This window comes from Balaenoptera borealis (genome assembly GCF_965194805.1).
Source record: "Balaenoptera borealis genome assembly, chromosome: 11".
NCBI lineage: Eukaryota > Metazoa > Chordata > Mammalia > Artiodactyla > Balaenopteridae > Balaenoptera > Balaenoptera borealis.
The window spans coordinates 77,584,644-77,601,814 of record NC_138868.1 but is presented as its reverse complement, the minus strand read 5'-3'; the positions used below and the strand labels follow the sequence as shown (position 1 = coordinate 77,601,814).

At 36.0% G+C, this 17,171-nt stretch overlaps 1 protein-coding gene across 1 annotated transcript in view; it reads right to left on the bottom strand.

Annotated features, from left to right (window-relative positions):
* Positions 1-17,171, bottom strand: part of CNTN5 (contactin 5) — a 1,371,764-nt gene that overhangs the window by 352,333 nt on the left and 1,002,260 nt on the right. The window contains exon 9 of the mRNA XM_082339878.1: positions 11,026-11,128. Coding sequence (XP_082196004.1) covers positions 11,026-11,128 — 103 coding nt within the window. The remainder of the gene's footprint in view (positions 1-11,025; positions 11,129-17,171) is intronic.

Here is a 17,171-nt window from a genome sequence, read left to right as displayed (position 1 = left end):
CACTGAAACAGATATTCCAAAGACAGAGATGGAATTATGTCCCTGGTTACTCATTTGGTAAGAACATGAGAGTGAACAAATGAACTTTATATGTGGTCTTATGTGTCCTGGGTGTCACTGACATCAGAGATATAAGGGAAAGTTTTCTACTCTATCAAATATCTGGCAAAAAGATTAAAGACATACAGATGTGATGTATCATCTGAATCTCAGGATAAATTCTGAATTGAGAAGAAGAAGACGTACATTAGAATTGGTGGGATTAGGCATTCATTGAAATATTTCTGTCGAGACCCTGGAATATGATTTCTAAATATGTGATTACTAAGGCAAAAGTGTCTCCCTACAAACTCAGAGCAAACCACCAACTTAAATATGTAATGAATAAAAGGAAAACTGCTTTTGAGAATTGTTATACGTAGTCATGAGGTTACATAATACTAAAAACCTTTGTATTGTAAAAACTTAGTATTAATTATTTTTGTAATTGATAAATCATATTGGAAAAGTAGAAAATAACAATAATGATGATGATTATAGTAATAAATAAATAAAATTAGTTTTTCTTTAACACCACCCAGAGAAGAGATGTTTTTAATCTTGACAGGTGGTATATATACAGAAATATTTTGAGAAGAGAAGGGCAATACAATGACTTGCAATGACTTGATAGTTACAGCCCATAGGGAAGTCCACTCTCTTTGTTCTAGCTCTGTGCTCAGAAGCCACCTACTTTCTAATTACTCATGTTTTCTACTGAGGGCATTATTTATTTCTATAGACAACCAGTTCTGGTTACTAGCAAATTATCACAGATTTTTCTGATTTATCAGAGTGACTTTGGTAGGACAACTCAATCATGCTAGAACCCATATATCACTTGTTAAAAAATATATTTCTGACATTTATACATACAGGAACAGACACTACTATATGAGGCCCTACAATGGTGAAGCCATCTTATGAGGTGCAGACTAATAGAGCCACTTTTAATTTTACAGTCTGAATACCTATGCATATGTGGTCTCAGGCTTAGAATTCCCTGATATATTAGTTTATTCTTGATTTCTCTTGATCATATATAAATACCTGTTGTATTAATGAAAGATTTAATTCAATCCATGAAGGTTCACTTTGCACCAACTAAGTGAGAATGAATTTAAGAGACATTTATGGTGATTAAACAGGTGAAGATGAAACGGAAGGAAGACTGAAAGATATGACTTTATACTCTGAGTGGCTGTCTCACCTCCAGTGGCAGTAAAAACTCTTCTTGTAGGTAAATGAGGGGGTGGGGTGTGGGAGCTGTATTTGAGTTGGAGTTCTAGGAATCCAGCCTGGACCCACCAGGGTCTCGTTTGTGGAACGAGACTCTTAAAAGTGGTACGCTTCTTATTGATTCATTGTACTATGAATAAAGCCTACTTGTCATATGTTTATTTTTGTCATATAGATATTGTTTGAGCTAGGGGAGTATCAAAACTTGTCCACTAGATAAAGGAATTTAGAACATTAGGATGTTTTCATATATAATTTTTAGAATGATTTGATACTAAATTGGTAATTTAGGTACCAAGCATTGGTAAAATGCATGCCATTAGTATTTTATACATTTTAAAATTTTATATTTTTCATTTCAGCAACTCTGAAAATTTGAAAGTGTCATAATCAAGTATGACTTACTAATACAATACACCTTCCTTTACACCTTCCTCTCCCTAACTTTAATAGCCAAGTATCCTACCTCAAACCCTGGACATCATCATTGACCTCCCTCAAACCTAAAAATCTCTCAAGTACAATTCTTTTTTTTTTTAATTTTTAAAAAATGTATTTATTTTTGGCTGCGTTGGGTCTTCGTTGTTGTGCACAGTCTTTCTCTAGTTGTAGCGCATGGGCTTCTCATTGTGGTGGCTTCTTTTGTTGTGGAGCATGGGCTCTAGGCGCATGGGCTTCAGTAGTTGCAAAGTGCAGGCTCAGTAGTTGTGGCTCACGCACATAGTTGCTCCATGGCATGTGGGATCTTCCCAGACCAGGGATCGAACTGGTGTCCCCTGCATTGGCAGGCGGATTCTTAGCCACTGTGCCACAAGGGAAGCCCCTACAATTCTTTTTCTCTATTTTATCTTCCTGAGGGAGATACTGATTCCTTATATCCTCTTTATGAATGTTAACGGCCAACCAATTTCTGATCCCTCAATCAACTTCCAGTGGAAGAGGTTATGCTATGAAACTCCAGGGAGATTCACCCAAAATAAAGCTGTTGGAGGAGTCTAAAATAATCCAAGTAAAAAGCTCAGTCATTTTGGAATTATCTCTTGCTTTATGCTCTTCACGACTTGTACTCTATACTAATATTCCTAATCACTGAGATACTTGAATGCATCCAGAAAAAGAGTTGCTATGATAAAAATGGAAATTACTCTTAGCAACTGAAAAGTGGTATGGTAAGTTGAGAGGAGCATTAGTTTTAGAATCAGAAGACTTGGTTCTGCCTCTATAGCATGTTAGCTGTGAGGCCTGGTGCAGGTATGCAGTTTTTCTGGTGAGGCAGATTAAATGGTCCTAAGACAGCTCTGGAAAAGTTAGAAATATGATGCCTGTTAACTGTGACTCCAAATGTGAATAATAAATTGGTCTGGTGTCCCTAGAAATAGATAACACTTCTGAGTGCAAAAGTAAATAAGTAAATAAAACACTCCCTTCCATACTCGGCACTATGGAAGAATGTTGAAAATATAAAGAGCATCAAATGATGAAGCATCAGATAATTAGTCTGGCCAGCATGCCTACATGTCTTGGTCTAACCTTTCCCTGCAGAGTCTCATTTTCCCATCTACAAATTGATAACAGTCTATGTGATCTTTAAGCTTCTTCCAGCACCCATTTCCTTTGGGTACCATCTGAAATGAGGATGCATCCTTCGTTTCAACAATACTGAAGCAACCAATAGCTCACAAGGGTAATTTTCTTGAATCCATAACGTACCACTTTCCTTTGATATCTAAACATTTATTGATTCCTAGACCCAGTGACTAACTCCTATCCCCAGATCTTCTGTCAATCTAACGATTAAGTAATTTGATTTTGGTTTGATAGACAAATACCACACAACTCCAATTTATTTTTAATTCCTACAGCCCTTAGTGACTGGCAGTTCCAAATAAACAGTATTAATAAATCATCAGACTGTAACTAAAGAGCCGGTTCTTTGAGGAACCTTTGCCAGTTGCATACTGTGGGAAGTCTCAGGGGAATATTTGTCATTCTCACAGTTACAATGGGACATAAGAGCAGCCATATGAGACAGCTTGGCTAAGGACCGAGGAAAATGAAACATAAACTACAGCAAAAAATGACTTTATGAATTGATAACTGGTGCTTTGTTATTTGCAATAAACATATAAAAAGAGAAAAAAATTACTTAATGTCCTGGTTCCCTAATAGGCGTTTGATGGAGTGTAACAAAAGATGATTTGTAAATGTTATCTGAAAGAGAGATAAGCAGGAACTAAAAAGGGCAGGAAATTGAATGTGTTCTTCCCTCCCACCTCACCACCAGGTTTCAGATGAGTCTGGAAAGGTCATTCACATAATTATTACAGTAACTGGTTCAAGGCCTTTTGAGCACAGCTGATCTGATTGTGTGTTAATGGCTGCAAAAGCAAGATAAGGAACAGGTAAAGGAAAAAAATCTGCCTGTAAGATTGTCATAGTAGATAAACTGATGTTGCTTTATAGCATATGGCTTTTTTATTACAGAACAACCCCAAGTTTGCTCTTGTGTAAGGGGTCATTTAAGCATCAGTGACCAAATTTTACTTCTTTGTTGGTGGTGGCCGTATGACATATCTAGTGATCTTTCTGGGGTCTGCAAAAGGTCATATGGTGAAATGAAACCTGCCAGAAAACTGTAGCTAATATAAAGTGGTCTGAATTTTCAGGGCCAAGACATGTGAAAGGCATCTGGAGACTTCTGTCTGACCAAACCAAGCCAATAATATACATCCTGTTACAAATAATTGACCACATTTCTCATATCTGAATTCAATTCAGTAAACATATTCAACACTTGCTGCATATAAGAATACTCTAGGGATCCAAAAATTTAGCACAGTAGACAGATATACACAGCTGGCCCAATGGGGCAGGCTAAATAGTGAAATATAGGTGCTCATATGTTTCCAAAGAAAAGATATTGAATCTCGAGTAAAACAGGTGGGAATTAATAGAGAAGTGGCATTTGACCTAAACCTAAACCCTGAAGATTGAACAGGGATTGTGAGGGCAGGGTATTTTAGACTGAAGTATCCGAGTTGCAGGACCACATAGGCAGGAAAGCATGTGGGCAAAAGATGCAGGAAAGCATGTGGGCATAAGATACAGGAAGGGGTGTCCATGGTTGATTAAAAGATGAGTTTGAAAATGTAAAGTGGAACTTGTGCTGGTTATTAAATTACCATCTCTCAGCTTCACTCTTCTTACTCTGCTTTGTGATACAAGGGCTAGGATTCTGGAAACCACATTTCTGCACTGCCAGGAGGGGGGCACTAGAGAGAGGCTGCAAGGATAGAGGAGGGAGAAGGGATGTACTCCTTGTTGCTCACTGTTTGCTTGAGATTCCTGTGAATGGCACCTCAGCAGGGCATTCTTCCCAAAGAAGCAAAGGAACCAATTTGAGTTTTTCCAACACTTGTAGTTAGAGCTGCATCACACCGCCACCTCGGAAAACTTAGCACCAGCCAGCTGGCTGGTGCTCACTCCTCAGAGGTCTGAGTCCCAGAGGAGCGCCTCCAAACTTCTAATTTTTAATGATTCCAACTCTTCCTTTTTTTCCCTCTGCCCAAGAGATGGTAGCTACTTCTTGCACTTACTAACTCTCCATATTTTAAAGTTCTTGTTTTGCTCTGTGTGACCTTGCTAACAACTTATATAGACTATTCTTAAATACCGAGTACCACCAGTTGAAAATATCACCAACTTTCTGGTTTTTCTTTTTTACTGCATTTCTTTTTTTAAAAAAAGTTTTATTTTATATTGGAGTTTAGTTGATTTACAATGTTGTGTTAGTTTCAGGTGTACAGCAAAGTGATTCAGTTATACATAAACATATATCTATTCTTTATCAGATTCTTTTCCCATATAGGATATTACAGAATATTGAGTAGAGTTCCCTGCGCTATACAGTAGGTCCTTGTTGATTATCTATTTTACCTATAGTAGTGTGTATATGTTAATCCCAAACTCCTAATTTATCCCTTCCCCCAACTTTCCCCTTTAGTAACTATAAGTTTATTTTCTAAGTCTGTGGGTCTGTTTCTGTTTTGTAAAAAAAGTTCATTTGTATCACTTTTTTAGATTCCACATATAAGTGATATCATAGGGTATTTGTCTTTCTCTGTCTGACTTACTTCACTTAGTATGATAATCTCTAGGCATACCACATTCAGAGAGAACCACTGAAATGAAATATTTATTAGGGTCTTAAGAGATTCCTTACTTGCATTGTCTTTTGACCTCTTACCTCTCATTTCCTTTCAAGAATTTTGTGTCCTGTGTTTAAAAGCCAACCTGGGAAATATCAAAGACACCCTTTCTTCCCAAACTAAAGTCACTGAGCTGATTGCTGAGTAAAACAAGGCAACACTCTTCCTTTCTATTTCCTGCACATACCACCAACCACTTTAAAATGTTGCATAATAATGTAGTTGCAAAAAGGTAGCTAATTAAGTCTGCCTGACTCTAGCCTTCTACTCTTAATATTCAGCCCCAGTGGGTGGATGAGTGGCCAGAAAAAGAGAATGTTTAAAATGTTCATTTCCAACCTGACCCAGACCATTTCTCTCCTTTCAGAAAACATTACATCTAAATTATTAGAAGACAAATGGATCTTACTATATTATTACAGCAGTGTGGGGAGAAAAGCTTCTACTGCCTCTGCGGATAACCCATTTTCCCTCTAACAACTTTTTTCGGAACTTCTACATTATACCCAATCTAATTCTGCTAGTTTAATCCCATAATGTTGGAATTTCACCCTCTTCCCACTTTGTTGAAACTGGAGAACAGCTTGTGGGTGATCTCTTGATAATAACATTTTATATGTCTAAAACAGTCTTTTCTTCCAAAGTAATTAATACACCTCCCCTTTTTTACACTTTGCTGTATTTCCCAAGTCTTTACACACCTTTGTTTCCTGATGGATCCTTGTTAAGCATTTCCCATTTTTCCGGGGAAATTATACTGGGTTGGCCAAAGAGTTCATTCAGTTTTTTCTGTAAGATGGTACTAGTAGCACTTAGTTATCTTTAACTTCATTTGAAACAATTTCGTTAGATTGTATTGACAGCTGTTATATCAGCATGCATTTAAAAAAAAAAAACTTATCAAAATTGGTGAATTTTTTGTAGCCATTTTAATATTGAAGATCGAAGAAAAAAACAACATTTTAGGCATATTATGCTTCATTATTTCGAGAAAGGTAAAAATGCAACTGAAATGCAAAAAAAAATTTGTGCCATGTTTCGAGAAGGTGCTGTGACTGATCGAACGTGTCAAAAGTGGTTTGCTAAGTTTTGTGCTGGAGATTTCTCGCTGGAGGGTGCTCCACGGTCGGGTAGACAAGTTGAAGTTGATAGCGATCAAATCGCGACATTAATTGAGAACAATCAACATTATACCAATCAAACACTGAAAATCATTTGCACCAGCCTGGTTACTTTAATTGCTTTGATGCTTGTGTTCCACATAAGTCAAGCAAAAAAAACTTTCTTGATGGTATTGCCACATGCGATTTTCTACTTAAATGTAATGAAAACGCTCCGTTTTTAAAACAAATTGTGACGGGCGATGAAAAGTGGATACCGTACAATAATGCAGAATGGAAGAGATCGTGGTGCAAGCGAAATGCACCACCACCAACCACACCAAAAGCTGGTCTTCATCCGAAGAATGTGATGTTGTGTATATGGTGGAATTGGAAGGAAGTCCTCTGTTATGACCTCCGTCTGGAAAACCAAATGATTAATTTAATTCCAACAAGTACTGCTCCCAGTTAGACCAGCTGAAAGCAGCCCTTGATGAAAAGTCCGGAATTAGTCAACAGAAAACCCATAATCTTCCATCAGGATAACGTGAGACCACATGTTTATTTGATGACCAGGCAAAAACTGTTACAGGTTGGCTAGGAAGTTCTGATTCATCCACCGTATTCACCAGACATTGCACCTTCGTATTTCCATTTATTTCGGTCTTTAAAAAATTCTCTTCCAGGGAAATTTCAAATTACATTCCCTGGAAGACTGTAAAAGGCACCTGGAAGGGTTCTTTGCTCAAAAAGGTAAAAAGTTTTGGGAAGGTGGTATTATGAAATTGCCTGAAAAATGGCAGAAGGTAGTGGAACAAAAGGGTGAATATTTTGTTCAACAAAGTTCTTGTTAAAAATGAAAAATGTGTCTTTTATTTTTACTTAAAAACCGAAGACATTTTTTGGCCAACCCTATACCTTTGCAGAATTGACCAATACTAAACATAGCGTGACAGTCACTTTATGCATTCTTTCTGTACTCAGTGCTGTGTAATTCTATTTCCAGAGAGATTTCTCAGGGTGTAACCAGCACATTCCTATTGTATTCTGCTGCAGTAGCCTACAGAGAAACCATTTGATTTTTTTCTAAATTCAGATTTAAGTAAAGATTTCTTTAGAAGAAAACTTTCAGCTTACAACTTTCCTGTTGACTTTTTATTTAACTTCAAATTTGGCAGGTTACTGAACCTGTGTGATATTAAGACATAGTAAAATTTGATAACCTAAAATCACTGCCTTCTGCTATTTTCCTTTAAGAATACAGAAAAAATATCCATTCATATATTTTTAAATTATCTGTGCAACTATGACTGCATTAATTTACATCCTCTAAGTTACAAGAACTGAATGCCTTTAGGGACAGATTATATATAGAGGTAAATGTACTTTTCAAAAGGAGTAAAACAAACAAACATATTTTGTGAGCAATGGAAGTATATTTTGACATGTGAAAATAAAGGCTATTATTTATTATTTATTATCTGTTAATAAAGAGTTGATTGGATTAAGTAGACACAGTATTCTCTGAGTTCATTTATTCCTTCAACAAATATCTCCTGAGTGCTCTGTGCCAAGCACTGTGGTAGGCACTAGGAAATACAAGTGAAGAATGCAGTCATGACTCCTGCCCTCATGGAGCTTAGAACTTACTGATGGTGACTTGCTGGTTATTCTGTTTGCCTCCCTTGCCTGTCACCCTCCTCTTCCCCCAGACTCTCTGCCTTCTTTTCTGTACTGCCAACTGCATCCTCTGGGCTTGCAAGCTGGTTTCTGGTTGCCTTTAGACATGAGAGCCACCAGAGGTGATCAGAAGGCATGGGGGAAAAGTCAGGATATGAATTTCAACTTATGCCTTTACTAAACTCTTTTGAGCCATCGGAGTCTTTCCAGCTGGATTCCTGACTGATACGGTGAATATAATATATATATATATATATATATATATATATATATATATATATATATATATATATATATATAAATTTTATGTAGAGAAACACATATGTAAATATTTTAGAGCTGTATTAAGGGTTATGAAGAAACAAATACAAGAACTGAGATGCAGTGTAATGGGTGTGAATTAAACAAAGTATTAAGATGAACTCTTAGAGGATGATATTTAAGTTGAGGCCAGAGAATAAGTGGGAGCCAGCATAGAAAGAACGGAAAAGATGGTCCTGATGGAGGAAACAGCAAGTGCAAGGCCCATAAGATAGAAAAGAGCTTGAAGTGCTCTGTGCCAGAATTTGGTTATAATATTCTAGGAGGAAGATTTGGTTAAACCATTCCATGTGGACAGACTGAGGGGACAAATCAGCTTGAGTGGCAAGGTGTGGATCGATATCTAGTGACAGATACTGAAGATTTTGGACAGACAAATGTCTGCCAGAGAATCATGTACTTGTTAAAGTGGGAAGCAGCTCAGGTGAGCTGTGGGAATGAAGCAGATGCTCAGGTACTAATCTGAAATTGCTGTGATCATGTCGGGATGCAATGATGGTCTACTCCACATGATAATGTGCTGTAAAGAAATTAACACATGTAAAGATGTTATTTCTTTGATCTTATTTACTTTCATCAGAGTGGTAAGTTAGTCTTTAGGTAGAGATAAATCTCTTCGTAACATGATTTTTTTTTTCATAATTGTGACACTTCACATAAAGAATATCAAATGGGCAGCAGAGACCTTCTTGACAGGCTGTGTGTTTTGTTCATCTTCCTATTTATTTATTTATTTTCATGAGGGGAGAGGGAGTAGCAAAGAAGGAGTGGAGAAGTTGAAGAAAATAAAGTATTAAAAGAACTTAATTTGACAGTTGGATCCTACCTAGAATGAAAGGGACTTTAAGGATCAATTTACTAAGCATATTTCAAGACTTCCAAAAGCAAACACATCAAACTTATTAAATAAGCCTGCCTGGAGAAATTTCCCATATTGCTTTTTCTCTATGAATCTAGTTCTCTAATTTGTTTTACAGTATGCCCTCCTTTTGTTTGCGGCTTTAGTGCAAATTCTGGCATTTAAGAATTATTTAACTGTAGGATATACTAAAACCTTTGACATCAAGCCAAATAATTATTTTTGTATTTATCAGAATTGATCAGTTCACTTGGGACATTTTCAGGCATACTTAGTACCACAACATGGGCAGATGGTGAAAAACATTACTTTTAAGGTATTATTGAATCTCGTGCATTTAACTAATATATATGAGTTTGGAAATCTTCCTCAGATATCTGCCAAATAACTCCTGGATGAATTTTAAATTATTGAAATATGTTTCTACTTACAGGCATCTTTTGCTGGACCACTCAATACTTTTAATAGACCATCCAACAATTTATTTTGTTTTTAGTTTATTATGATCTTGCTCCTACTCAGATTTAAACAGAATTGCACATATATTATTTCAATCAGTCCTAATATTAGAAAACATGGTGATTACTATTGTCATGCCCTAAACCTCCTCTTACTAGCTGAATTTTTCATATTTACTAATATTTTTCTCACCCATAGACTACACCTACTTCAAACACATTTATAGAGCATGTTTTATCTCCAAGTACTTTATAGTTATGCTGTGGGAGTTAGCTCACCACGACTGAGGTTGAATGATTAGTAACTCTGATAGAGATGCATTTATGCAAATTATAATTATAGAGTCTAGAAAGGACTCTGAGGTCCAATCACCCTAAAAAAAACACAAAACTACAACACTCTATTTAAAATAAATCATAATACTCTAATCAAATATAATCAAAATCTCACTCCTGTTCCTATGCCCAATATTTATACTGTAAACATCATTGACAAGTGATTATATATTGTGAGATTTAAAACCTCAGAAATAGAATCATTAATCATAGCAGGCATTAGAGTGTGATGTAAATCATCTTTCTGATTTGGGGAATGATTGCATGTTATGCATATTGACAGCTGGTGCTATCATGTTATCATTATTTCAGGAGAGACTGAAGTAATCAATTGCATCAGTGTAACTATTTATGATTTTTATACTCTTGTCTTATTATATCTTATCAGAATCTATATCCTTTACATAAGGAGGGGATAGCACCTTATCCCCTTTTTATTTCATTTCATTTTATTTCATCATTGCTGAAGGAAATTTAAGAATGATACTGAAATTTTAAGACAAGTAAGCAAAGAGATGTAAAGCTCTTCTTTTATTTAAAGACTTTTCCTTTATGTTAAAATAGCAAAACTATATACATTAGTGTTCATGGAAATAACCAGAAAGATGATAATTGGTTACTTCATCAATTCCCATTTGCCCTTCTTTTAAAAAATGAATACCCACCAAGGAGCTTCAAGGTTTCATTCAAGGAAAATAAAACCTAGCAAAATAAGTGATCCAAAAATAAGATATGTCACATCTTAATAAACAATTGTGTCTAATTACAGAAGCATATGTACTTACTTGCCAAGTGCAAAGCATTCCATCTTAACAGTTGTTCCCTTAGCAGCTGTAACTGTGAAAGGGAAATGGACCTCAATTTTCGGCTCATATTCTCCCATCACACCTGGGAAATAAAGAATAGTCTTTCAACATAAAATGAATGTCACAATTTCTCTCCAGTCCTGTAGATGTTACATTGGAAAGCACTGTGTTGTCCATATCTGTTTGAAGACTGCTAAGCTTTTGATGTACTGAAATAAGAAGTACTCATAGACTGAATCATTATGATGAAATCTTAATCTTCCCTTAAGGATTGGATTGCATGTATATTCAATACCATTTAAAATAATAATTATTGAAAGTGCTAATCAACACTGGTAGTTTAGCTACTGATTATATTTCAGGGGAAATAAATATGAACAAATCCTATGGTAAATAATGGTGTTGATTTTTTTTTTAAATAAGTAAAGGTCTCGGAACTTTCTTTGTCATTTTCAGATAAATGAATGCTTATTTGTTAAGTCAACATATATTTATTGAATATCTATAATATGCATGCATTTTGCTAGGCATTGTGGGAGTTACAAAGATAAATCAGCCATGGACTGTGCTCTCAAGCACTCAACAAGTGTATTCTTAAAGAAACAGCATATACTCAAGGATGAGAGAAGAGCTATATATCAAAATCACTGTAATGTAAGATAGGAAGTGATGAGTGCCCTGCCTTGAATGAGGTATCCCTAAAGTATTATGTGCATTTGAGGGAATTATAAGAATAGTTAGAATTTGTATAAGTGAGAGAAAGGAGAAAGTAAATGGAACTGCAGGAACAAAGAGATAGGAAACCACCAGAAATAGGAATATCAGTTTTTCTGGCTTCTTGGTAAGTGAAGGGAAACCATACTAGGCAAATTTGGAAATATAAATGGAGTCCAAAAAATAGAGGGCCTTGATTATCAGAGCAAGACATTCAAATTTTAATCTGTAAGTAATTTGGAGCATTTGGAATTTTGAATAGGAGACTGGCATTTTGTTGAGATGTATATACTGGAATTGGAGCAGAGACCAGTAAATCAATTATATTATTTCAATAATGCAAGTTAGAAATAATGAAAACCTAGACTTGAATTATACAGCAAAAAAAAAAGAGAAGAGGCATTAGAATGAGAAAAAACAAGAAAGACTTGAACTTTGCACATAATAGGGGAACTTGAGATAAGGTTGTGGGCCTCATCAATAACAACAGTAAGATTTCCAGCTTGGGAGAGGGGTGGGGTGATGTAAGTGAAAGAAAAGCATGCAGCTATGGTGGGAAACTTGATGATTTCTATTTTGGGAGTATTGTCTTTGATATCTATAAGATATTTAGAATGCAGTGAGAGGATGAAGCTGGAGATGTGTTCTGAACAGCTGATATATACTTAATATCATCACTCACAGGTGGCAGTTAAAGCCATGAGATTGCAGAGGGCTTTCACCTATCAAAAGAACAATACACTATAACTGAGTCATTTTGCTGTATGGCAGAAATTAGCACAACATTGTAAATCAACTATACTTCAATTTAAAAAAAATCATACACTAGTGATGCCTGGTGAATTCCAGTGCTTGTGTCCTCAGGTAGCCCTGGAGCTAATTTCCCCCAGAAATAATTTTTAGCAGATCCCTATGTGTAAAGTACCACAGAGGACACAATTGTGATTGAGCACAGATGCTTCTCTCAGGAGCTTGTGTGTGTGTTTTTAGTGGTGTCTCTGTATAGGGGCATATGTGCACATAGAGATCTGTGTATGTGTATAGCTCTACGTGTAATTCCTTGGTGTGTGTGTGTGGGATCAGGGAAGAGAGAGGAGGAAGAAACCCAGACAGAGGAAGAAGTAAATGTCATAAGATATGAAGGCAAGATGCACTGGGCATGCAAAGGGAGAAATGGTTACCTTTGGCAAAGAAAACCCTTATGTGTCCCTTTATTATTATTATTATTATTTTAAATTTTGATTTGAGATGGTCCTTGAAGGAATAAAGAATGTAGACAACTTTAGATGGAAAATGTTTAAGTTCACTGAGGACAAGAATATTATCTTTGCTTTGTTTTTTTTTTTTCCTAGTTTTTTGCAAAGCAATCATAAAGAAAACATTACTGATGTTTTCCTCAGATATTGGGCTTGTGGACACTGGCCCTGCTCATGACTAGCCTACAGCACCTCTGACAGGTCAGTGACCTCTGTGTCTCATTTTCTAATCTGAAAACTGAGGGAATAGAAGAAAACTGTCATTAATGTAATGTCCTGCTCTGTCAGACTAACTCTCTTGATTCCTTCCAAGTCTAATGTTCGCCGAGCACCAAGTTCCTGATACACAGCAAGTGAATTGAGTGGTTGGTACTACGATATTACTCAAAACAGATATTTAAGCACTTCTCTATCTCTTTCTCAATATTGTTTTTCTCTTCTACTTCTTTTTTCCTATATCCTTCTGCCCCGCTCATATATTCTCCAACTTCCTTTCTTTTTTTTTTATATTTTTTTCCTGTATATCTCCCGAATGACAGTATTTGGCCTGCTAGTGTTGCCTGGCTGAGTGTATCCAGTGATGAGGAGTTTATCTTTAATGCTCTCTTACTTGGAAGCCCCCATATAAGGACTTCTAGGCATCCTGTTCAGTGGCTACCTTGACTGCCCACCTGAAGTCAGCTTCTGATCTCCTCATCCACTCTTAACATTGATTCTGTAGTATTCTTGTTCCTGTCTGCCTGTTAACCTGATGATTTAATAATACATGATTTATCATGATGCTTATTAAGCTTAAGCTTATTAAACTTAATACCTTACTTGCATAGGTCCCTGTGAGTGCTGGCAGTTGTTGAGTTCTGTAGAATGTTGTAGAAAGGCAGTGAAAGTCAGGCTGAATTTAGAAAATATTTCTATATAATTATTTCTAGTAAATTGTTTAAAGACATCTCAGAAGAAAAGAACCTGAATCTCCAAATTCCAGTAATTTGTTTTGATTATCTTTTTCCTAACCTAACTACAAATTCCCTTTAGAATCCACTTTTATATTAATACTTTTGTATTCTTTATATTAAAGAAGGTCCAATAATTGTACAACATTTCAAGCCCTTCAAAACCTGGATCTGCCTCAAAACAATACCAAGATATTACTGATATTATGGGGTAATAGGAGCCAGATCCATGCCTTCTCTCAAATTCCCTTCCAGATAACATTTGTGAATTGCAAAGAAGACATTCTTTTACAGCTTTAATTCTTAAGGATGATTCAAAGGAAAGGCACTCCTGGTAGGGTTTGGGAAGTAATTTTTGCCCATGTAGTGGCTTCTGGTGTTACTTAAATGATTTCTGTATGTCCGAAGACACTGTTAAGCCTCACTCCAGGGTCAAAGAGGTTTGCTAATATCTGAACTGGATATTAAAATAAAATTAAAAGGTTAAAGTACAAGGCTTCAAATTATTTTACCTAATTTGAACTACACTGTAAGACATAACTAGTTCTTTTAAATTTTACTCTGATAATGGTGATATAAGGACAGATTAGAAAGCTCCTTAGGTGCGTCTTGTTCTTTAAACACACGATTACATTCAGGGATTAAATTTTGCTTAGTCTTTCATGGGATAATTATGTTACAGCTAAAGTTCAGTTTAGCTTAGAAAAGGCAGACGGCAAGCAGAAGAACTACAATCCTGCAACCTGTGGAATGAAAACCACATTCACAGAAAGATGTACAAAATGAAAAGGCAGAGGACTGTGTATCAGATGAAGGAACAAGATAAAACCCCAGAAAAACAACTAAATGACGTGGAGATAGGCAACCATCCAGAAAAAGAATTCAGAATAATGACAGTGAATATGATCCAGGACCTCAGAAAAAGAATGGAGGCAAAGATTGAGAAGATGCAATAAATGCTTAACAAAGACCTAGAAGAATTAAAGAACAATCACCTAGAAGAATTAAAGAAACAAACAGAGAAGAACAATACAATAACTGAAATGAAAAATACACTAGAAGGAATCTGTAGCAGAATAACTGAGGCAGAAAAACGGAAAAGTGACTTGGAAGACAGAATGGTGGAATTCACTGCTATGGAACAAAATATAGAAAAAATAAGGAAAAGAAATGAAGACAGCCTAAGAGACCTCTGGGACAACATTAAATGCACCAACATTCGCATTATAGGGGTCCCAGAAGGAGAAGAGACAGAGAAAGGACCTGAGAAAATATTTGAAGAGATTATAGAGGAAAACTTCCCTAACATGCGAGGGGAAATAGTCACCCAATTCCAGGAAGCACAGAGAGTCCAAGGCAGGATAAACCCAAAGAGAAACATGCTGAGACACATAGTAATCAAGATTACTATGAGGGACTCAGATTCCCTGACTTCAGACTATACTACAAAGCTACAGTAATCAAGACAATATGGTACTGGCACAAAAACAGAAATATTGATCAATGGAAGAGGATAAGAAGCTCAGAGATAAACCCATGCACCTATGGTCACCTAATCTATGACAAAGGAGGCAAGAATATACATGGAGAAAAGACAGTCTCTTCAGTAAGTGGTGCTGGGAAAACTGGACAGCTACATGTAAAAGAATGAAATTAGAACACTCCCTAACATCATGCATAAAAATAAACTCAAAATAGATTAAAGACCTAAATTTAAGACCAGACACTCTAAAACTCTTAGAGGAAAACATAGGAAGAACACTCTTTGACATAAATCACAGCAAGATCTGTTTTGACCCACCTCCTAGAGTAATGGAAATGAAAACAAAAATAAACAAATGGGACCTAATGAAACTTAAAAGTTTTTGCACAGCAAAGGAAACTATAAACAAGACGAAAAGACATCCCTCAGAATGGGAGAAAATATTTGCAAATGAAGCAATTGACATAGGATTAATCTCCAAAATATATAAACAGCTCTTGCAGCTCAATATTAAAGAAACAAACAACTCAGTCCAAAAATGGGCAGCAGACTTAAATAGACATTTCTCCAAAGAAGATACATAGATGGCCAAGAGGCACAGGAAAAGCTGCTCAATATCACTAATTATTATAGTAATGCAAATCAATACTACACTGAGGTATCACCTCACACTGGTTAGAATGGACATCATCAGAAAATCTACAAACAACAAATGCTGGAGAGGGTGTGGAGAAAAGGGAACCCTCTTGCACTGTTGGTGGGAATGTAAATGGATACAGCCACTATGGAGAGCAGTATGGAGGTTCCTTAAAAAACTGAAAGTAGAATTACCATATGACCCAGCAATCCCACTACTGGGCATATCCCCAGAGAAAACCATAATTCAAAAAGACATATGCATCCCAATATTCATTGCAGCACTATTTACAATAGCCAGGTCATGGAAGCAACCTAAATGCCCATCAACAGATGAATGGATAAAGAAGATGGGGTACATATATACAATGGAATATTACTCAGCCATAAAAAGGAATGAAATTGGGTCATTTGTAGAGATGTGGATGGACCTAGAGACTGTCATACAGAGTGAAATAAGTCAGAAAGAGAAAAACAAATATCGTATATTAACACATATATGTGGAATCTAGAAAAATGCTACAGAAGAACAGATTTGCAAGGCAGAAATAGAGACACAGATGTAGAGAACAAACGTATGGACACCAAGAGGGGAAAATGGAGGTGGGGGTGGGTGGTGGGATGAATTGGGAAATTGGCATTGACATTTATACACTAATATGTATAAAATAGATAAGTTAAAAAAAAAAAAAAGTGTCCCAATAGAGTCCCTTTACCCCTTCTGCCATGTCTGCAATGCAGAAGAGGGCCTGCCCCAGACATGCTGGTACCTTGATCCTGGACTTCCATCTCCCACAACTATGAAAAATAAATTTCTGTTTATTAGCAAAAATAAATAAATAAATAAAACCTATCTTTGGATCTGTGATAAGATAAAATAAAATGAAATAAAATATGGTATGTACAAAAAAAAAATAAAGTTCACTTTAGTTTATATAATTTACCTCTTTCTTTCAAAGATGAAAGGGCTCAGTCAAAGAGGTCAAGTAACTGGTTCAAAGTCCTATTGAAAGCTGTTGGTGGAAATAGGGCAAAATAGGAGTTTTCTCACCTTAAGTTTACAGCTATTTTCTTGACATCACTCTA